This window comes from Esox lucius, chromosome 11 (genome assembly GCF_011004845.1).
Source record: "Esox lucius isolate fEsoLuc1 chromosome 11, fEsoLuc1.pri, whole genome shotgun sequence".
Classification (NCBI taxonomy): Eukaryota; Metazoa; Chordata; class Actinopteri; order Esociformes; family Esocidae; genus Esox; species Esox lucius.
Genome location: NC_047579.1, coordinates 54,868,442 through 54,892,247, shown reverse-complemented (window position 1 = coordinate 54,892,247; position 23,806 = coordinate 54,868,442). Strand labels below are relative to the sequence as shown.

Sequence of the window (23,806 nt, the reverse complement as noted above, 5' to 3'; positions counted from 1 at the left end):
CGGGTCTCTCACAGGGGATCTGATGGGGATAACAAGTTGATTTCAATGCCAGTGCATAAATCCAAACTGAGAGGAGTTTTGGGAAAATACAATCACTTAAATTACGAGTCTGGTCCTATGCACTGGCACTGAAATCTACCTTTGTCAATGAAAGGACTCCTTGGACAGACCCGCAAAGAAGTGCCGTTCTCGTAACCTATTCACTTGAAAATGACATTGTGTATTTCCAAGAACTCCTCTAAATTTTTTGATAGCTTATTCATGTCACCTATGCATAAACGATGCATGTGCTTAAGCTAGGAATAGTGACTTGCAACACAGGGACACGCCAAGGATATAAAACAGCTCTCACCGTCTTCACAGTCTGATTCTATCTGCTGCTCGTGGCTTGATTGCTATGTCTGACTGTTAGTCCCACCCCCTCATTAACTTAAGGACAAAGAAATACAGAAATAAACACAGAAATAAAAGAATACGGAAATAAATACAGAAATAAAAGAATAAGGAAATAAATACAGAAATAATAGAATACATAAATATATATATACGGAAATATATGATTGTGAAAATGAATATAAAAATAAATAAATACAGAAATGAATGATCAAGGAATTAAATAAATAGGGAAATAATATTGATTAATACATTTATTATTGTATTTTTATGTATACATATATATTTATTGATACATTTATTTATTTATTCATTCATTTCTAATTTTGGCAGGTTTGGTCCTCCATATTCCTCTGGCCTAGCCAGGCAAAAAAAATTCCCAACTCCCAATCCCAGAGCACGCCTACGTTTCCTGGACACGAGCACGTATGTAGCGTAAGCTTGTGACGTCTTAACGTCTATGTTTGAGCTAGACCAGAGCCACCGAAAATGTCCGTCTGTGTGCTACGGATTGGTTGGGACGGGGGACTTTGGCAGGAAATAATACACATTTCCCCCTGAGTAAAACCGTCACAAACCATACATTCTGACACCCTAGAAAGCTTTCCGCCGGAGGAGTGTCGAGTTGGCGTGTTAGGGCGACCACCAAGACGGATTGTACAGAGACTGTTCTCCCGTTGTAATGTCGGGTCCTGGGTCTCGAAGGAACGGGTCCAGCATCAAAATCCGGCTGACAGGTAACGTTAGCTTGCTCCCTTATGAAGCTATTTCAACCAAACCTCTTACGGTGCATGTTGTTAGTCGGGATTAAAACCTCTAAAACTGATCAGTACCCTGGAGCGAGAAACTGGCGAGAGAGCTGGCTGACTACAGGTATTAGTCTGTCACGGGACTAACGTTTGCAAGCTAACGGTTAAACTGGCGAGTGTCTGGCGGTGTTAGCTCAAACATCCGGTGTTATATTTGCAAACAGATCGTTACTGAAGGTGGTGGCTAACTACAGTACTGTAACTACATTAGGTCGTTAACGCTTGTCAATTAGGCGAAAATTACACCCCTATGTAGTAGTTTAAGCATCAATTTAAATGGACAGGGACAGTTACGTTCCTAGGAACAAACTAGCTACCTAGAAATACTCCAATTCAAAGCCCTTTCGTGTTTAATGTAGTCCTTTTGTTATTTTGCTAACTAGTGTAAAAGTTTAAACTAAGTTAATTGGCTAACTACAGTAGTAATGCTTGGTTAGGTACTGTACAGACATAACCCTAACTACCTAGCTAACGTTGTTCCCCTTATAGCTTGCTGTCTAAGCATTTAACTTGGCTAGCTAGTTAACTACGGTATGTTTTGAGATAATATATGGCTAACTAACTAGCTCTGAAGCTTTTCTAAGGGCAAACGAAGCAGGCGTTAACAAGCTGTGTTGGTTAATATGAACTCGCAACTAGTATTTTCATAAATGGCTGGCTAGCCAGATTATTTGTGTGTTTAATAAGCTTGTCACACACATATCTTTGGCGCACACACACCACTGCTGTGAGAACCAGTCGGTCAGACTGCAGAGAGACAACTCATCTCCATGTGAATAGACCCAACCAGCCAGCATGGCCACCATCAACTGCTACAGTATAGACCATTGTTCCAGCTGTGTCCACCCCCTCTCAGTAGTCCAGCAAGCCATAGGAGAGTCCTGGGGACCTGGGGACGTACAGACACACTGGATGATGAAAACTGTGTGTGGTCATAGTGGGTCTTGTTATGGACAGTGTGAACAGTGTGTGTTGTGTCTGTCCGCTCATGTCTTTCTGCTGTGCCAAGCCCCCTTATGTGGGACAGGTGTTCTGATTGGCTGTGGAATTCCAGATCAGTCAATGATAGTACATTTTTGTTGGAATGCGTAGGTGAAGTCGGCCAAGAAGAGCGTGTCTGTCTGTCTCTTTCTGTCTGTCTCTTTCTGTCTGTCTGTCTCTTTCTGTCTGTCTGTCTCTTTCTGTCTGACTGTATGTCTGTCTGTCTGTATGTCTGTCTGACTGTATGTCTGTCTGACTGTATGTCTGTCTGACTGACTTCTTATTGTTTAATACTGTAGTGGTTTGAGACTCAGTCTGCCACCCAGTTGACCGGGTATTGAATCTGGATAGGGACAGCAAAGATTAGCTGAGAATAAGCTGGCTACCAGCATCAGTAGATATTGTAACTCAAGCAAACAAACCAAAAGGAAAATCCAGCCGCATGGGCTGAGCTGTCCGCAGAAGCAGGAAAATGCGGTTCACCCCAAATGCCGTTCTGTTCATAAGCCTTTAAAAAGCAGAGCTAAAATCCACCATTATGGAACACATTTTGAGCCTATTGACCAATTAGCACTTAAATATGAACTATCATGAATTAATTAGTTTCATGTACATTCTTTTTTTTTTTTTTTTTTACATGTTGGGATTACATTATTCATAATTACGTTACTTAGTTACTTGCTGTAGAAAGTAAGGCGTTAAGTTACTCAGCCGTTACTTTAAGGTCAGTCCACTTATTCTATATACTCGTGTTGGTCACTGATGCCCAGAAGGCTCACATTTAATGGGATGTCATATAATTACGTAGTCAGGTGTTGCATATTCAGTGTCACTCCAGGGTCCAACATTAACTTTTCTTCTCAATCTGAAATCTACTGGCCCGGACTGAATTTTTACTGGTCAGAAAAAAAATAACACAATTCAATTGTATTGTACAGAAGTATTGTATGTAAATATCTGATCATCGGAGTATTGATTTATACCACAGTTTTGCATGTGATGTGAGATGAGAGCTGATACGATATCTGTTACTCTGCTGTTTACATAAATGTTATGCAATGTATGTAGTTACTTTTTAATAAATAGTTATCAAAATGACTAAATATCATGTTTTCATACTTGAAGATACTTGCATTTGATGTGTCAGAGAAGCTTGATAATAAAAAGAATAGTTAATTTATGGTCTCACAAATATGGCGCAATACACATTCAATCCAACAGGTGGGGTAGTTGCACTAGTTGGTTGACTTGCTTCTTGTGTGTCACTGCTAGCAAGCACCTAGGCAAGCGTTGTTAACATAACACGTACTGTCCACAAGCCATGTCTATTTGGCCGCAATATACGCAACAAGCTGCAGGGACTTAAAAGCATATCTTAGGTACTTGTTTGTTCCCTTGGAATTCCCTTGGCTTTCATTGGGAACGCACAAAAGGTACGGCTGTACGTGTCCCTTACCATTATTGTTTTTCGACCCACGGAAACTGTTCTTTTCATGAAAACATAAATGACTGCGTTTGCTTTGTCTCGTGCGATGCTTTGGGTCCCACTCTAGAATACATTTTGAACTATGATTGGTCAAAACAGACGAGCCATTGAATGTCTTTAATGGTTAGGTTGTTTATGTTGGACCCTGCACTCACCAGCATATAACATCATCAATCAGCAAGAGAGACCAATCCTATTATCTCAAGTAATCATATGCCATAATGAAATATTTCGATCTTTAATCAAGAATCTCTTAATTCAATAAATTACTTTGTATTGTAAGTACCTCCACATTTTCTCGCCAGGCTTATTTATTTAACAGCCTATATGTACAGACATCAATATTAGATGCATCCATTGCAGTCAACAATGAAGTGCAAAAATATCAGCTGTAGCCTTATTCACTGATAAACATAGCTTCTCAAAAAAGAAAACATTGCAATTTGAAATCTTTTTGTAATAATGTGCATAATCCATTTATTGTGCACATTATTTAGAGGTGAATCATTACTAAATCTGTTTTGAAATTATTCAGAAACATTTCTTTTAGAAACAGAACATGTATTTGGATGTTAATTTACCTGGAGGGGTTTGAGTACCCGAGTGACCCTAGGAGCTATGTTGTCTGGGGCTATATGCCCCTGGTAGGGTCTCCCAAGGCAAACAGGTCCTAGGCGACGGGTCAGACTAAGAGCGGTTCAAAACACCCCTTAATGATGGAAAAAATTATGAGATCCGTAACATCGCCTGGTATGGCGCAGCCGGGGCCCCACCCTGGAGCCAGGCCCGGGGTTGGGGCTCGTACACGAGCGCCTGGTGGCCGGTCCTTTCCCCATGGGGCCCGGCCGGGCTCAGCCCGAAGGAGGGACCATAAGGGGCCGGTGCGGAGAGGATCGGGCGGCAGTCAAAGGCGGGGGCCTAGACAACCCGATCCCTGGACACGGAAACTAGCTCTAGGGATGTGGAATGTCACCTCGCTAGCGGGGAAGGAGCCTGAGATCGTGCGTGAGGTTGAGAGGTTCCGACTAGAGGTAGTTGGGATCACCTCTACGCACGGCTTGGGCTCTGGAACCACCCTCCTTGAGAGGATGGACTCTTCATCACTCTGGAGTTGCCCATGGTGAGAGGCGGCGGGCTGGTGTGGGTTTGCTTATAGCTCCCCAGCTCTGCCGCCATGTGTTGGAGTTTACCCCGGTGAACGAGAGGGTCGTTTCCCTGCGCCTATGGGTCGGGGATAGGTCTCTCACTGTTGTTTGTGCCTACGGGTCGGGGATAGGTCTCTCACTGTTGTTTGTGCCTACGGGTCGGGGATAGGTCTCTCACTGTTGTTTGTGCCTACGGGTCGGGGATAGGTCTCTCACTGTTGTTTGTGCCTACGGGCCGAACGGCAGTGCAGAGTACCCAACCTTCTTGGAGGGGTGCTGGAAAGTGCTCCGACTGGGGACTCTATCGTTCTACTGGGGGACTTCGACGCCCACGTGGGCAACGACAGTGACACCTGGAGGGGCGTGATTGGGTGGAACTGCCCCCCTGATCTGAACCTGAGTGGTGTTCAGTTATTGGACTTCTGTGCTAGTCACAGTTTGTCCATAACGAAAACCATGTTCAAGCATAAGGGTGTCCAGAGCACGTGGCACCAGGACACCCTAGGCCGCAGGTCGATGATCGACTTTGTTGTCGTTTCATCTGACCTGCGGCCGTATGTCTTGGACACTCGGGTGAAGAGAGGGGCGGAGCTGTCAACTGATCACCACCTGGTGGTGAGTTGGATCCGATGGCGGGGGCGGACTCGGCAGACCCAAGCGTACTGTAAGGGTCTGCTGGGAATGTCTGGCCGAGTCTCCTGTCAGAGAGATCTTTAACTCCCACCTCAGGCAGAGCTTCGACTGGATCCCGAGGGAGTCTGGTGATATTGAGTCAGAGTGGACCATGTTCTCCACTGCCATTGTCGAAGCGGCCGCTCCGAGCTGTGGCCGTAAGGTCTCCGGTGCCTATCGAGGCGGCAATCCCCTAACCCGGTGGTGGACACCGAAAGTAAGGGATGCCGTCAAGCTGAAGAAGGAGTCCTATCAGGCCTGGTTGGCTTGTGGGACTCCTGAGGAAGCTGACGGGTACCGACAGGCCAAGCGGACTGCAGCTCGGGTGGTTGTGGAGGCAAAAACTCGGGCCTCAGGAGGAGTTCGGTGAGGCCATGGAGAAGGACTATGCGCTGGCCTCGAAGAGATTCTGGCAAATCGTCCGGCGCCTCAGGAGAGGGAAACAGTGTCCTACCAACGCTGTTTACAGTAGCAGTGGGCAGCTGTTGACCTCAACTGGGGATGTCTTCGGGCGGTGGAAGGAGAACTCCGAGGATCTCCTCAATCCCACGTCATGTCTTCCATTGAGGAAGCAGAGGATGAGGGCTCAGAGGTGGACTCAAGAAACTCCTCTGTGGCAAAGCACCGGGGGTGGATGAGATCCACCCTGAGTACCTCAAGTCTCTGGATGTTGTGGGGCTGTCTTGGTTGACACGCCTGTGCAACATCACGTGGCGGTCAGGGACAGTGCCTCTGGGATGGCAGACCGGGGTGGTGGTCCCTCTTTTTAAGAAGGGGGACCAGAGGGTGTGTTCCAACTATAGGGGGATCACACTTCTCATCCTCCCCGAGAAAGTCTATGCCAGGGTTCTGGGGAGGAGAATACGGCCGATAGTAGAACCTCGGATTCAGGAAGAACAGTGTGGTTTTCGTCCGGGCCGTGGAACACTGGACCAGCTCTATACCCTCTACGGGGTGTTGGAGGGTTCATGGGAGTTTGCCCAACCAATCCAAATGTGTTTTGTGGATTTGGAGAAGGCATTCAACTGTGTCCCTCGCAGCATGCTGTGGAGAGTACTTCCGGAATATGGGGTCCTGGGTCCTTTGCTAAGGGCTGTCAGGTCCCTGTACGACCGAAGCAGGAACTTGGTCCGCATTGCCGGCAGTAAGTCAGACTTGTTCCCAGTGCATGTTGGACTCCGGCAGGGCTGCCCTTTGTCACTGGTTCTGTTTGTAATTTTTATGGACAGAATTTCTAGGCGCAGCCAGGGGCCAGAGGGTGTCAGGTTTGGGGACCACACAATTTCATCTCTGCTCTTTGCGGATGATGTTGTCGTGTTGGCCCCTTCAAACCAGGACCTTCAGTATGCACTGGGACGGTTTGTAGCCGAGTGTGAAGAGGTGGGGATGAGAATCAGTACCTCCAAATCCGAGGCCATGGTCCTCAGTCGGAAAAGGGTAGCTTGCCCACTTCAGGTTGGTGGAGAGTGACTGCCTCAAGTGGAGGAGTTTAAGTATCTAGGGGTCTTGTTCACGAGTGAGGGAAGGATGGAACGGGAGATTGACAGACGGATCGGTGCAGCTTCTGCAGTAATGCGGTCGATGTATCGGTCTGTCGTGGTCCATCTACTGCTTATCCCGGCCCCGGATGAGCGGAAGATGATGGACGCAATTTACTATAAACTATAGTTGACTGAAGAAAATATTTCCCTGCTTATATAAACAACCACTATTAACACCTCTCATAAATACAAATACAGTGTGGGCTACATAACATTTATTAAAAGAATGAAAGTGAACCCCAAACAAGACCCACTGGCCTATGCCCTTTATTTAAGTGCCTTCCTTAATTATTTATTGATAACATAGCTTCGCCACATGTTCATTCAGACTAAACAATAATTTGCATGGAAATAAGCAATGGTTTGGGATCAACTTTGGTTGTCCAACAGGCAAGTTGATCCCAGCAAAACATAACAGCAACATCAGTGATTGGTTATATGCAAGGGTAATAATTATGTAGGTTGAATAGTAAACTGCTTCCCAAGCCTGAATTGCAAAACTCAGCCTTCCGCTGCACAAATCGCTAGTCGATGCTAAGTATCGTTTTGAGATGAATAGAAGCTGGGCAAATGGCTTTGGTAGGTGTATCATGCCCTTTATCTGAGAGAGCTGGTGCTGCCATCTTTGTCTCCTTTGTTGCCACTTGCTACAGAAGAAAATAAACACTATGTAAAGCTACATGCAGTTTTGTTCAAAAGTTTGCATATCCTTGGATAATCTGTAATATTCAGCTCTGGAAAATATTAAAAGACCACTGCACCTTTTTCTTTTCGTTCCTCACTAAACTTTTTTTGGTGAGGAAAGAAAAAGGTGCAGTGGTCTTAATTTCTTCCAGAGCTGTATGTACCGTTGGTAAAGAAATCATGAGTGAGCAGGCAAAACACGTGTCTTTTATTTCTTATGAGATTCACATTCAACTGTAGGTCATAACAGAATGGCACAATCCTAAAACAAAACATGGCAACAAAGACAAAAATAAACTGACACCTGTTCAAACGTTTGCATACCGTTAGTACTGTGTATTGCCCCCTTTAGCATCAATGACAAAGTGCAGTCTTTTGTAATAGTTGACTATGAGGCCCCGAAATCTTGCAGGTGGTATAGCTGCCCATTGATCTTGGCAAAATGCCTCCAGGTCATGCCAAGTCTTTGGTCGTCTTGCATGAACTGCATGTTTGAGATCTCCCCCGAGTGGTTTGATGATATTAAGGTCAGGAGACTGTGATGGCCACTCCAGAACCTTCACCTTTTTCTGCTGTAACCACTGGATGGTTAACTTGGCCTTGTGCTTAGGGTCATTGTCATGCTGCAAAGTCCAAGAGCGTTCCCATGCGCAGCTTTCGTGCAGAAGAATGTAAATTGTCTGCCAGTATTTTCTGATAACATGCTGCATTCATCTTGCCATCAATTTCCACAAGATTCCCCGTGCCTTTAGAGCTCACACACCCCCAAAACAGTGAGCCACCACCATGCTTCAGAGTGGGGATGGTATTTTGTTCACTATAGGCCTTGTTGACCCCTCTACAAACATAGCGCTTATGGTTGTGACCATAAAGCTTTATTTTGGTCTCGTCACTCCAAATTACAGTGTGCCAGAGGCTGTGAGGCGTGTGTCGAGGTTTTTTTTTTTTGTGGCATTGGCGCAGTAAAGGCTTCTTTCTGGCAACTCGACCATGCATCAAATTTTTCATCAAAGTATCAATCATATTGTGCTCCTTGAAACAACTACACTGTCTTTTAACAGAGGAGCCTGTATTTCTCCTGAGGTTACCTGTGGGTTTTTCTTTGTTTCCCGAACAATTCTTTTGGCAGTTTTGGCTGAAATCTTTCTTGGTCTACCTGACCTTGGCTTGGTATCAAGTGATCCCTGAATTTCCCTCTTCTTAAGTGATGGAACAGTACTGACTGGAATTTTCAAGGCTTTGGATATCTTTTTATATCTTTTTCCATCTTCAGAAAGTTCCATTACCTTGTTACACAGGTCTTTTGACAGTTCTTTTCTGCTCCCCGTGGCTCAGTATCTAGCCTGCTCAGTGCATCCACTTGAGAGCTAACAAACTCATTGACTATTTATACACAGACACTAATTGCAATTTAAAAAGCCAAAAGACACTTTAATTGCAAAATTCTACTTTAATTGCAATTTTGTGTGTCTTTAACAAGGCCAAACATTCAAGGGTATGTAAACTTTTGATCAGGGCCATTTGGGTGATTTCTGTTATCATTATGATTTCTGTTATCATTATATTTAAAACAACTATATGATAATAAATGGCTTTGGATGATCACTATCCTTAAATTTTGCATCAGTCATTCAAAATCAATGCCAAAATGTCACTATTTCTGCCAGGGTATGCAAACTTATGAGCACAACTGTATGCATTCATGCATACCTACACACACACACACACACACTGAGGGATATTGAGCAAAGCGTTATTTAAAAAATTAACTAGTAAGGGATTGCTTTAATTACTAATGCGTTACGGTACTCGTTACCTTTAAAAAAATGCCCTCAACACTGTTCGTAATGCATGTCGTAATGATTGCTTAGTACATAAGCAGTTCGACTCGCCTCTACTCGCTTTGAGAGCTTTTCCACTGCATGTTACCGACCTGCCTCGCCTTTACTCGCTTTGGGAGCTTTTCCATTGCATGTTACCGCCTTGCCTCTGCTCGCTTTGGGAGCTTTTCCATTGCATGTTACCTCCTCGCCTTTACTCGCTTTGGGAGCTTTTCCATTGCATGTTACCGCCTTGCCTCTGCTCACTTTGGGAGCTTTTCCATTGCATGTTACCTCCTCGCCTTTACTCGCTTTGGGAGCTTTTCCACTGCATGTTACCGACTCGCCTCGCTTTGGGAGCGTTTCCACTGCATGTTACCAACTCAACTCGCCTCTACTTGCTTTTGGAGCTATCCCCACTTTTGGCCAGTGGAAAAGCAAAAAAGTCAAGCCAAGTCGAGCCGGTACCATGCAGTGGAAATGCGCCAAAGGTGCATGTTTACTGGATTATGAATGTGTTGTAGGATAAGGAGCCGGTCCATGTTTACTGGATTATGAACGTGTTGTTAGTAGGGGTGTAACGGTACCGGTCCATACCATTCGGTGCAGGATGTTCGGTTTGGGGTACGCGCTGTGATCCGGATAAATAATGATTCATTTTAACTATTCACGTAAATTTTTTGTGTGCAGAACTAAAATTCTAAACTCCCCCCAGAGATGGAGTTTGGACCTGTAAATTGAAACTGAAGTTGCCTAGAGATGAATCTCAAATTGCATACTACCTACTACAAGTACATACTGTTTTGTATATAGTAAGCTAGTATGCCAGTATTGGGACTGATAGGGACTTACTATCTTCTCAAAAAATTGCTTCTCAACATTAGATAATTTTTTCGCACATTAACATCATGCCAAGTTTGACTATTTAGCTAGACATCATTAAGCATTGTGTTAAACTGACTAACATTTCCTATGAAGTTTACAGTACTTCCACCACAAATGGCATCTATGAACTGTAGGGCTTTTGCCACGGTCTGTTTTAACAGCTTACAAGCCAGTCATACCAGTATCTTACTTGGAATAGTCATAAGAATTGAGCAATTTCCAGCGAGACTGAAGACGAACTAGAACTCTTCCAAAAATATTTCATGGCACAGCAACGTTTGTTTTTCCTTCATGCGTGAATGACATCAACATTGGTGACTTCAACTGACTTTTTTTGTCAAGTGAATAGACGGGAATCGTGGAAACTCCTCTTTTACTGTGCAAGTGGTTGTTGTCTATATTACCCTTAAAACCAGGAACGGATGCATACTTTGAAAGTCCACCAGAAATAGCAGACCATCCAGGAAAACACATACTATTTTTAGCGTTCTATGGTTGTTATTTTGACATGGTTGCATGTTTAGTCCGGTCTCAAATAGTCAACATTGTATAGCAACTTTGATAAGAATTGAATTAATATTTGGCTATATATTGAGCTTGGGAAAAGATACAGCTAACATTAAGAAACATTTTGGGACTTATAAATTATCTACTACATATCTGGATGTATAGGTTTTAACCAGATCGCAATAATACAGTAAAGATATTGTTTTAGTTCATTTTGAGAAATAGAGTTTGGGTTCAAATTTGGAGAGGTCTCAAAGAGGCCCTATTGGGATGTAAATGAATAATTTTCAGACAACAAAACAAGAAATGTAACTGTCATACATAGTATTGACAGTTACAGAAATGTAACACATTACATAGTATTTAATAAGTTCTACAATAAATGTCAAACCTCATCTTCATCCGCTTATCCGGTATCGGGTCATGGGGACAGCATCTCCATAGGTGAGTGTAGGAACGAAAATGTACCGGTATTTCGAGAGCTTTGCCTTCTGGCTTAGCTCTCTTTTCGTCACAACAGTGCGGTAAAGCGATTGCAATACCGCTCCGATTCTCCGGCCAATCTCCCGCTCCATTGTCCCCTCACTCAAATTTAATTTCTCTGTAAAATTTATTTCACTTCATTTTTCATAATATCTAGAGGATTAATATGGATTGTGTCTACATATTTCCTATAAGTGAATCAATTCCCAGGGAGGGGGAAATGTCGTAAGGAGTATCTTGATCAGAGCTAAAGGCGGAGAGGGGTGCATACATTGGTCCTTTATTGGTTTACAGCAAACTGAACCCTGATCTTAGCCTGTCTGTATTGGCATCTGATTGGTTGACTGATTTTTCTTTTTATCTTTCAGTATTATGTGCCAAGAACCTCGCAAAAAAAGACTTCTTCCGTGAGTATCAGTTCAGTTCAATTTAGAGAGGGGGGTTGAGAAGATCTTTACTCTCCTAATAATGTTAGTATGTAGAGAAGTTCCCTCACCTACATCCCTTTTCTCTCCCTCCTTTCCTCTGTCTCTCCTCTATCCTGCTGTCATTCTCTCTTCTCTATCCATCACTCATTGTATTGTAGATATGGCCAAAGTATCAGTGTATATAATTAACATTGTAATTATAAAATTACAATGTTATAATAATAATAAATTACAACTATATAATAAAACATTTCAAATTAATTGGATGTAATGAAACTATACAATGATTATCTTAACAATAAACAATGATAACTACTGAAATGAATGCTACCACTACTGTTATTAACGCTAAAAGTAGAACGTACGCTACTATAAGGATGAATCCTGAAATGAATGCTACCAGTACTGTTATTAACGCTAATAGTAGAATGTACGCTACTATAAGGATGAATCCTGAAATGAATGCTACCAGTACTGTTATTAACGCTAATAGTAGAACGTACGCTACTATAAGGATGAATCCTGAAATGAATGCTACCAGTACTGTTATTAACGCTAATAGTAGAACTTACACTAATATATGGATGAATCCTGAAATGAATGCTACCAGTACTGTTATTAACGCTAATAGTAGAACTTACACTAATATATGGATGATAACTACTGAAATGAATGCTACCACTGCTGTTATTAACCCTAATAGTAGAACGTACACTAATATAGGGATAACTACTGAAATGAACGCTAGCACTACTGTTATTAACGCTAATAGTAGAACGTACACTACTATAGGGAAGATAACTACTGAAATTAATGCTACCACTGCTGTTATAAACACTAATAGTAGAACGTACACTACTATAGGGAAGATAACTACTGAAATTAATGCTACCACTGCTGTTATAAACACTAATAGTAGAACTTACACTAATATATGGATGATAAATACTGAAATTAATGCTACCACTGCTGTTATTAACACTAATAGTAGAACGTGCACTAATATAGGGATGTTAGTGTACGCCAGGATTAATACTAAAATTCAATTTCAGTATGAAATTGAAGGAGCTCTTCTGAACTCCTTTTCTCACACTTTCAGTAATATTGATTGTACCACAGCATAATTCTGTAAATTAAATTTTTTTGCCATTTTGAAATAGATTTGTGTATTTTAATTTGTATGGTGTCAAAGTTCAACATTGTAGTAACTTAACATCTTCACCCTATTACTACTACCATCATTACTGCACTTTATGGCGCTACTTACTAACACTGTTATTAAATGTCAGAAATCTCATTATTACCGCCAACCTCTCTACATACTAACATTATTATCATAATTACCACTAATATCTCTACCTACTAACACTATTACTACGATTACCACTACTATCATTTGTACCACTAATATCTCTACCTACTAACACTATTACTACGATTACCACTACTATAATCTCTACCACTAATATCTCTACCTACTAACACTATTACTACTATCATTAGTACTACTAATATCCCTACCTAATAACACTATTATTACTATTACCACTACTATCATTACTACCACTAATATCTCTACATACTAACACTATTTCCACTGTAACACTACTATCATTAAGTTTCATGGCACCATGGTTAATAAAGTACAATCAGTCATTACTACCTCTGGTATCTCTACACACACGTATTACTGTCATTACCTGTACTATCATTTCTAGTATAGTAATTGTAAACATTTTTATTCAAGAATGACAAAATGTAAGTTGAAATAACACATTCTTTAAGTAGTATGTCTTTTGCCAGTCAAGAATGATAGTGAAGATTATTCCTGCGTCTCAAACTGAACAATATGTCTGGACTTGTGTTGGGTGTACAGTACTTGCAAGCTCTGTTTTCTATAACTGACAGTATATTTTAGCCATTAGAATTCTCTTCTAAGAACCAAATATTAAGAATATTTTTTTCTGTATGTTCTTGGGTCCCCCCCCCCTCGTAATTGTCCTGTAAATGCTGTGCAGGGTTGCCAGACCCGTTTGCTAAGGTTGTCGTGGATGGATCCGGACAGTGCCATTCTACAGATACGGTGAAGAGCACATTAGATCCCAAATGGAACCAGCACTACGACCTGTACGTACTCACCATATGCTATTATGGGATGGCTATTATAATCGTACGGGAGCATGGGAAACGTTAGGAATTGTATGGGGGCATGGGACGCATGTTAGGAATCATACGGGAGCATGGGCGCATGTTGGGAATCGTACGGGAGCATGGGCGCATGTTGGGAATCGTACAGGAGCATGGGACACGTTGGGAATCGTACGGGAGCATGGGACACGTTGGGAATCGTACGGGAGCATGGGACACGTTGGGAATCGTACGGGAGCATGGGACACATGTTGGGAATCGTACGGGAGCATGGGACACATGTTGGGAATCGTACGGGAGCATGGGACACATGTTGGGAATCGTACGGGAGCATGGGACACATGTTGGGAATCGTACGGGAGCATGGGACACATGTTGGGAATCCTAATGCTTTGTGTTTGACTATGTTGATTGATGTGTGTGTGTGTGTCTTTGTGTTTGTGTATAGCTACATAGGGAAGACAGACTCCATTACCATCAGTCTGTGGAACCATAAGAAGATCCACAAGAGGCAAGGTGCCGGGTTCCTGGGCTGCATACGACTCCTCTCCAATGCCATCAGCCGGCTGAAAGATACCGGCTGTAAGCCCAGTGATAACACCCAGCACTGTCATTATTACCACATCACCCTGCCGTGTCGCTCTCACCCTGCCGTGTCGCTCTCACCCTGCCGTGTCGCTCTCACCCTGCCGTGTCGCTCTCACCCTGCCGTGTCGCTCTCACCCTGCCGTGTCGCTCTTTATATGCTACAGTTTAAAAAGTTTGGGGTCACTGAGAATTTTCTTTGTTTTCCATGAAAACATACATGAAAGGAGTTTGAATAGGAAATTTAACCAATTGAATAGGAAATATAGTCATTGACAAGGTTAGAAATAAGGATTTTTAATTTATATAATTTGTATAATAATTGTGTCCTTCAAGCTTTGCTTTCTTCAAAGCATCCTCCATTTGCAGCAGTAAAAAGCTTTGAAGACCTTTGGCATTCTAGTTCTAAATTCTTTGGGGTAATCTAAAGTGATTTTACCCTATGCTTCCTGAAGCACCTTCCACAACTTGGATTGGCTTGATAGGCGCTACTTACATACATTGTCCTGTTCTAGGAGGAAATTGGCTCCAATCAAGTGCCATCCACAGGGTATGGCATGGGGTTGGAGAATGGAGTGATTTCCCTTTGGAGCCTTTCTACAAGATCCCGGTTACCCTGTACAAATCTCCCACTTTACCATCACCAAAGCACCCCCAGACCATCACATTGCCCCCGAACACCTCAAACTTAGATTAATCAGTCCAAAACACTTTTTCCCAATCTTCCTCTGTTCAGTGTAGGTGTTCTTTTGAATGTTTTTTTTATTTTTTATTATCCAGTCTGAGATATGGCTTTTTCTTTTCAAATCTGTCTAGAAAGCCAGCATCCTGGAGGCTAGCATCCTCCTCAGTGTTGAGACTGGTGTTTTGTGGGTGCTATTTAATGAAGCTACCAGTTGAGGACCTGTGAGGCATCTGTGTAAAACTAGACACTCTGTGTGTCCTCTTGGTCAGTTGTGCCTCCCACTCCTCTTTGTATTCTGGTTAGAGCCAGTTTGCGCTTTTCTGTGAAAGGAGTAGTACACAGCATTGTATGATATCTTCAGTTTATTGGCAGTTTCTCTTATGGAATAGCATTTCCAGCTACATTAGTCATTTACAACATTAACAGTGTCTACACTGTGTTTCTGATCAGTTTGATGTTTTAATGGACAAGAAAATAGATTTTCTTCACCCTAAACTTTTGAACGGTTGTGTAAATATAAGAGGAGATTGAGAGGAAGACATCCATCCAGTACTCGATCACGCTTTCTTTCTTTCTCTCGTAAATTCAAAAGGCATGGCGATTGTTAAAACAAACATTGATCTTAAAGTATTGGCATCCTAGTGGATTTGGGGAAGAAAAACTTACAGATTCACAAGCAGAATCCCACACTTCTGTATTTATTGCATTATAAGCTTTTTTAGCTTTCACTAAAGTGCTTATATAATAAATAATAATAACTTATATAGCGCCTTTAATAATACCCAAGGTCACTTAACAAAACATCTTCAAGTACCTGGGTAATTTTAACTAAAACGTGGTTGCTTCAGCCAGAAACCTGATTCTTGGCAGAAAGTTGATCTTCCAGAAGATTAACCCCAAGAATACATTAAAATCAGCTCAAAAAGTGTTAAATAACTAGAAAATAGCTGTTTGCAACAGCATTCTGCGCAACCTTATTAGGATCCTGTGCAACGTTTTTGAAAGATCTAGGAGCATTAAGATTTAAGAAATGATTTCTCCCCTGAATGTCTTCTGCCATCTTAAAAAATTAACTATTTGCAAAGGGAATCGAGGCAAGCATTTTTAGAACCATTATGTTGAGCATACAGTACACCTCCATATTAAAATCTTTATTTTCTATAGTATTTTCAAATTTTCAGTTAGTTGACTTTATGCAACAAAACATTTCAAGTAGGATAATGAACTTAAATATAACTTTCTCTCAAACCTCCAGACCAGCGGTTGGATCTGTGTAAGCTGAACCCTTCAGACAGCGATGTGGTTCGAGGGCAGATCGTAGGTACGTTTGGCTGGGCTTCGGGGGTTACTCTGTAAATGTGTCATAACTGTGTGATGGCAGTTGCTCAAATTGTGCTAGTGTTTTTGTAGTATTATGAATACCATTTAGCAGACAATTTACAGTCATGTAAGTACACTAGAGGTACATAGACCTATTGGGAGGTCTGAGGTTGAATCCATAATTCTTAGGGATGCAGTTGTTATGGGCTGCTTAGGACGGCAGTAGATGGCCTGCAGGTTGACCAACACAGCTGGCTACATGGTGCTCTATTTGTGCCGATACCGGTAGCTTGGCTGTGTGCTTTATGTAGCCTTGAGTGTCCAAACATTAATAACTTTAAAATATTTAAATTATACAATATTGTGTTCCAGTGAGTCTCCAGACCAGAGATCGTATTGGAGGCGGAGGACCAGTGGTGGACTGTAGAGGACTTCTAGAGAATGAGGGGTGAAGATCTGTGTGTGTGTGTGTGTGACTAGTAAGAGTGTTTGTGTATAATGGTGTGGCATACGGCGTCAGGTTAACAGTCTGCTAACAACAGACGAAGGCTAACAGTCCGAACAGTCCGGTAAACAACGGGCGTAGGCTAACTGTCCGGTAAACAACAGGCGTAGGCTAACAGTCCGGTAAACAACGGGCGTAGGCTAACAGTTCGGTAAACAACAGGCGTAGGCTAACAGTCCGGTAAACAACGGGCGTAGGCTAACAGTCCGGTAAACAACGGGCGTAGGCTAACAGTCCGGTAAACAACGGGCGTAGGCTAACAGTGAAATTCTGACTGTTTTCAAGCCATCCTGGGTTATAAAGAGACAGTATTTATGTTTTGAAGATGGTGACACCAACAGTTGCATTCAGAAATGACTAAGACTTGCATTTACAGAATCCCAGTACCATGTACAGGAGTATGTACCAGGGAGTTGAGGTGTGTTTGTAAAATGTTTGTGTTTGTGTGTCTGTATAGGCCTGTGTTTGAGGGGTGTTTTAGCGAGGAGCCGCTACCATACTCAGACCCCACAGGCGCTGCTGGGGGTGGGACCTGTCGCCTTGATTCGCCTAACCAAGAGAATCGGCTCCAGGCTCAGCGAATCAGAGGCCAAGATTCCAGAGGCCACACCCACACACCTCAGAACCGACCACTTGTCAACCAATCACCTGATCTGCCCGAGGGATATGGTGAGAATATAGATTGATGTAAACATGTAAATATTCAGTGTGTGTGTCTAATATATTTGTGTGTCTCTAACGTGATGTGCCTGTGCATGTGTGTGTGTGTGTGCGTGCGTGTGTTACAGAACAACGCACCACCGTGCAGGGCCAAGTGTATTTTCTTCACACACAGACAGGAGTCAGCACCTGGCATGACCCACGGATACCCAGGTAACTTCGCCCTGACACATTCTCTGATTTGACTCATCTCCCTGCATTTTTACCATAACTAGGATGTTTGGGTAATTGGTACTCAATGTATCTATAGTTCTAAAGACTTTATTTACACCTCAATGAGGAGTTGCTCATGTAACTTAGAAGACAGCCACTGTGCTCTGCTTGTTTCAGCAGGGGTCTTCTAAGTCCACTAGCTAGCAGGGCCACCTGAAACAGTTTCTCCTTGTCCTTCTACAATTTGGTCTCAGTCATCAGACTCAAGCTCCTACCTGACTAAGTCATGATAACCAGCTACGTGTGTCTGGCTACAGTATAACAATCGTAGGTAATGGAACACTTGATAGACTGATGTCACAGAGCCCCTATAGACCAATTTGGAGTGGACGTCATGGTTACGTCACTGAATAATTCCATAATTTATTAATTTAAGTGTACAAAATGGGTGTGTGGTATTTAAAGTAGGAAGACACCATATACACAGTTGAAATCTATATTACTTTATTTTGTATGACAACAGTTAACTGTTTTTACGTATGTGCAATTTACTATTTTGGTTACAATATGCTAAACGGACCTAGGTAGCTAACCTTATTTAGTACACTAACTAAATTCATAATTTACTGTAGCAAGCTAGCTGAGGTGGTTAAAAAAAAAGAATGCTGATAAGTTTCCATATCTAGCTGTAGTTAGCTTTCTTGTTCATTGATTAAAATACACACTATGTAAAATAAGTGTATTATCATATTGGTTTTCTACACTTTCTGACACATGAAAAACGTCCCACCTCCTTTGTATAGTTTTGTTTTTGTGTAGCAAGTTGCTGCTGTACAAAATACCACCATGACTAATGTGAAGTGGCTTGACTTTTCTGAATTGATCCCAGGTAAGATGGCAGGGCTATTGGGACATCAAATAGAACGATACGTTCCATCTATGCTTTATATCTATGGTAACAATTCGCCATGTTGATTATGGTACATACAAGTAATGTAACATTGATCATGATTAGTAAGTTCCACATACAGAAGTTAACCACTGGTTTGGTGGTGCTAATGTTCCACATACAGAAGTTGACCACTGGTTTGGTGGTGCTAATGTTCCACATACAGAAGTTGACCACTGGTTTGGTGGTGCTAATGTTCCACATGCAGAAGTTGACCACTGGTTTGGTGGTGCTAATGTTCCACATACAGAAGTTGACCACTGGTTTGGTGGTGCTAATGTTCCACATACAGAAGTAGACCACTGGTTTGGTGGTGCTAATGTTCCACATACAGAAGTTGACCACTGGTTTGGTGGTGCTAATGTTCCACATGCAGAAGTTAACCACTGGTTTGGTGGTGCTAATGTTCCACCTACAGAAGTAGACCACTGGTTTGGTGGTGCTAATGTTCCACATACAGAAGTAGACCACTGGTTTGGTGGTGCTAATGTTCCACATACAGAAGTTGACCACTGGTTTGGTGGTGCTAATGTTCCACATGCAGAAGTAGACCACTGGTTTGGTGGTGCTAATGTTCCACATGCAGAAGTAGACCACTGGTTTGGTGGCAGAAATGTCATGTTAATTAACATTACTTTCATGCGGAGCTCAATCCTGCATTCAAGATGAAAGCACAACTCTGACAAACATAATTTGACTCATGCCTTAAAGCCAAACTTCTCAGAAAAGCAGACAATGGCACAAGTTGTTTTGATCTGTCCAGGGACCTGACCAGTGTGAGCTGTGAGGAGTTGGGTCCCCTGCCCAGCGGCTGGGAGGTGAGGAGCACAGTGTCAGGGCGGATCTACTTTGTGGACCACAACAACCGAACCACACAGTTCACTGACCCCCGACTACACACCATCATCAGGTATTCACTCACACGCACAACGCCCAGACTGACCCCTACTCCAGACTGACCCCCGACTACACACCATCAGGTATTCACTCACACGCACAACGCCCAGACTGACCCCTACCCCAGACTGACCCCCGACTACACACCATCATCAGGTATTCACTCACACGCACAACGCCCAGGCTGACCCCTACCCCAGACTGACCCCCGACTACACACCATCAGGTATTCACTCACACGCACAACGCCCAGACTGACCCCTACCCCAGACTGACCCCAGACTACACACCATCATCACGTATTCACTCACACGCACAACGCCCAGACTGACCCCTACCCCAGACTGACCCCCGACTACACACCATCATCAGGTATTCACTCACACGCACAACGCCCAGGCTGACCCCTACCCCAGACTGACCCCCGACTACACACCATCATCACGTATTCACTCACACGCACAACGCCCAGGCTGACCCCTACCCCAGACTGACCCCTATGCAATTGTGATCGGAGTGTATTTAATTAATATTACAGTGAATCTTCTAGAGAGTCTTTAAGAAGTGACAAGTTCTCTGGACGAGTTGTCTGGACGAGTTGTCTGGACGAGTTGTCTGGACGAGTTGTCTGGACGTTGATTTGGGGCAAATGTCCATATAAACACAGACAGTATTATTGCATGTATGGGTTTACTGTGACTTGTGCATGTTGTGTTTGCAGCCAACACTCCCAGGTGAAGGAGTCTTCTCAACCGCTGGGTGGAGGAGGGATGGAGGTGGGTGGGGAGGAGGGAGGAGGAGAGGGGGAGGTGACTCTTCGCTACGAGAGAGATCTGGTCCATAAACTGAAGCTGCTCCGACATGAACTGTCGCTACAACAACCACAGGCAGGACACTGTCGAATAGAGGTTTCCAGAGAGGAGATATTTGAGGTAGAAACATGGTCTTACCTGCAAACATGCCCAGAATGTAATGCTGGATGACACACCAAGACACATTTTCTTCATGCAGTAGTAAAGTGTGTCAGTAGTAAAGTATGCGTGTGTGTCTGTAAGTAGTGTTGTATGTGTTTGTGTGTATAAGTAGTAAAGTGTGCATGTGTATATTTAATTAGTGGGGTGTGTGTCGGTGTGTGTCAGTAGTGAAGTGTGTGTGTGTGTATAACTAGTAAAGTGTGTGTCAGTAGTGTTGTGTGTGTGTGTGTGTGTGTGTGTGTGTGTATAACTAGTAAAGTGTGTGTCAGTAGTGGTGTGTGTGTGTGTTTGTGTGTGTGTGTGTGTGTGTTTGTGTGTGTCAGTAGTAGTGTGTGTATAAGTAGTAGTGTGTACCAGTAGTAAAGTGTGTGTGTATAAGTAGTAGAGTGTGTGTCAGTAATAAAGTGTGCATGTGTGTGTAAGTAGTGTTGTATGTGTGTCAGTAGTAGTGTGCATGTGTATATGTAATTAATGGTGTGCGTGTGTATGCATGTGTCAGTAGTAAAGTGTGTGTGTGTGTAAGTAGTGTTGTATGTGTGTGTCAGTAGTAGTGTGTATGTGTAGTAAAGTGTGTGTCAGTAGTGGTGTGTGTGTGTGTGTGTGTGTGTCTCAGTAGTAAAGTGTGGTTTGTGTGTGTGTGTTTTAGGAGTCATATCGTCAGATCATGAAGATGAGACCAAAGGATCTGAAGAAACGTCTCATGGTGAAGTTTAGAGGAGAAGAAGGGCTGGATTACGGAGGGGTTGCCAGGTGACAGCTACATAACAAGAACAATAACACTGTCTGGGTTCATATCAGAGTGTCGTTTTTTACTAACTAACAGGTTATGGTTGTCTATCATAAAACAAATCTAGTGCTAGGCTAATGGAGAATACCAAACTTTGTGCTTTCTGTCCTTCCTACACCATTCAGGTTAGCTTGATAGAAAGCCTACATTTAGGGCTAACAGGATTAGGCCCCTAAAACCATAACATTCCCTTTGTTCTGTTGATGTTTCAGGGAGTGGCTGTATCTGCTTTGCCATGAGATGTTGAATCCATACTATGGTCTGTTCCAGTACTCTACAGATAACATCTATACCCTACAGATCAACCCTGACTCCTCTATCAACCCTGTGAGTTTAAAAACACTACAGGTCAATCCTGACTCCTCTATCAACCCTGTGAGTTTAAAAACACTACAGGTCAATCCTGACTCCTCTATCAACCCTGTGAGTTTAAAAACACTACAGGTCAACCCTGACTCCTCTATCAACCCTGTGAGTTTAAAAACACTACAGGTCAATCCTGACTCCTCTATCAACCCTGTGAGTTTAAAAACACTACAGGTCAATCCTGACTCCTCTATCAACCCTGTGAGTTTAAAAACACTACAGGTCAACCCTGACTCCTCTATCAACCCTGTGAGTTTAAAAACACTACAGGTCAATCCTGACTCCTCTATCAACCCTGTGAGTTTAAAAACACTACAGGTCAATCCTGACTCCTCTATCAACCCTGTGAGTTTAAAAACACTGAGTTTCAATCCTGACTGTTCCATCAACACAGAGTTAATGTGTGTGTGTTTACGTGTGTGTGTGTGTGTGTGTGTGTGTGTGTGTGTGTGTGTGTGTGTGTGTGTGTGTGCGTGCGCGTGTAGGACCACCTGTCATATTTCCACTTTGTGGGACGTGTTATGGGTCTAGCCGTGTTCCATAGTCATTACATCAATGGAGGCTTCACGCTGCCCTTCTACAAACAGCTGCTGGGGAAACCCATCACCCTGCAAGACCTGGACAGCACCGACCCGGAACTACACAAAAGTCTGGTCTGGATCCTGTAAGTCTCTCTCACACACACACATACAACTTAATTTGTAATTACTTACCATAATGTGTGTTTGTGTGTGTGTATGTGTGTGTGTAGAGAGAATGACATCACGTCGGTTCTAGATCACACGTTCTGCGTGGAACACAGTGCCTTCGGAAAGTTCCTTCAACACGAGCTAAAACCCAACGGGCGGAACATCCCGGTTACAGAGGAAAACAAGAAGGAGTATGTGCGTCTGTATGTCAACTGGAGGTTCCTGAGGGGCATTGAAGCCCAGTTCTTGGCTTTGCAGAAAGGATTCAGCGAACTGATCCCTCAACACCTCCTTAAACCCTTTGACCACAAGGAGCTAGAGGTACCTGTCTGTTTGTGTCTATCGGTGGGTCATTCTGTTGTTAGAAGTTAATAGGGATGTAAATCTTCGGTATGACAGTGATATAATACTGTATTGATACACCGAGCAACCATTCATTGCATTTCCTTTCCCCTATGTTGCTACGATACGGTATGATTGATACAGTACCGTACGATACACTACACACACACCTGTCCCTGATGCTCCACTACTCATTATGGCACATCCCTGATGCTCCGCTACTCATTATGGCACATCCCTGATGCTCCACTACTCATTATGGCACATCCTTGATGCTCCAATACTCATTATGGCACATCCCTGATGCTCCACTACTCATTATGGCACATCCCTGATGCTCCACTACTCATTATGGCACATCCCTGATGCTCCACTACTCATTATGGCACATCCCTGATGCTCCACTACTCATTATGGCACATCCCTGATGCTCCACTACTCATTATGGCACATCCCCGATGCTCCACTACTCATTATGGCACATCCCCGATGCTCCACTACTCATTATGGCACATCCCCGATGCTCCACTACTCATTATGGCACATCCTTGATGCTCCAATACTCATTATGGCACATCCTTGATGCTCCAATACTCATTATGGCACATCCTTGATGCTCCAATACTCATTATGGCACATCCCTGATGCTCCACTACTCATTATGGCACATCCCTGATGCTCCACTACTCATTATGGCACATCCCTGATGCTCCACTACTCATTATGGCACATCCCTGATGCTCCACTACTCATTATGGCACATCCCCGATGCTCCACTACTCATTATGGCACATCCCCGATGCTCCACTACTCATTATGGCACATCCCCGATGCTCCACTACTCATTATGGC

The 23,806-nt window shown here is 43.1% G+C and overlaps 1 protein-coding gene across 5 annotated transcripts in view; it reads left to right on the top strand.

The window, feature by feature from the left end:
* The first annotated feature begins 827 nt into the window (after window positions 1–827).
* The window catches only part of smurf1 (SMAD specific E3 ubiquitin protein ligase 1), a 24,358-nt gene continuing 1,379 nt past the window's right edge, over window positions 828–23,806 (top strand). The window contains exons 1-14 of one of the 5 annotated variants that reach the window (XM_034295362.1): window positions 828–1,130; window positions 11,775–11,813; window positions 13,853–13,961; window positions 14,431–14,564; window positions 16,508–16,573; window positions 16,945–17,020; window positions 17,535–17,746; window positions 17,866–17,950; window positions 19,663–19,809; window positions 20,518–20,728; window positions 21,417–21,520; window positions 21,770–22,268; window positions 22,409–22,587; window positions 22,675–22,933. In XM_034295362.1, coding sequence (XP_034151253.1) covers window positions 1,076–1,130; window positions 11,775–11,813; window positions 13,853–13,961; window positions 14,431–14,564; window positions 16,508–16,573; window positions 16,945–17,020; window positions 17,535–17,746; window positions 17,866–17,950; window positions 19,663–19,809; window positions 20,518–20,728; window positions 21,417–21,520; window positions 21,770–22,268; window positions 22,409–22,587; window positions 22,675–22,933 — 2,175 coding nt within the window. In that variant the 5' untranslated portion in view covers window positions 828–1,075. The remainder of the gene's footprint in view (window positions 1,131–11,774; window positions 11,814–13,852; window positions 13,962–14,430; window positions 14,565–16,507; window positions 16,574–16,944; window positions 17,021–17,534; window positions 17,747–17,865; window positions 17,951–19,662; window positions 19,810–20,517; window positions 20,729–21,416; window positions 21,521–21,769; window positions 22,269–22,408; window positions 22,588–22,674; window positions 22,934–23,806) is intronic. The other 4 variants (XM_034295361.1, XM_034295363.1, XM_034295365.1 and 1 more) reach the window with 4 other exon arrangements.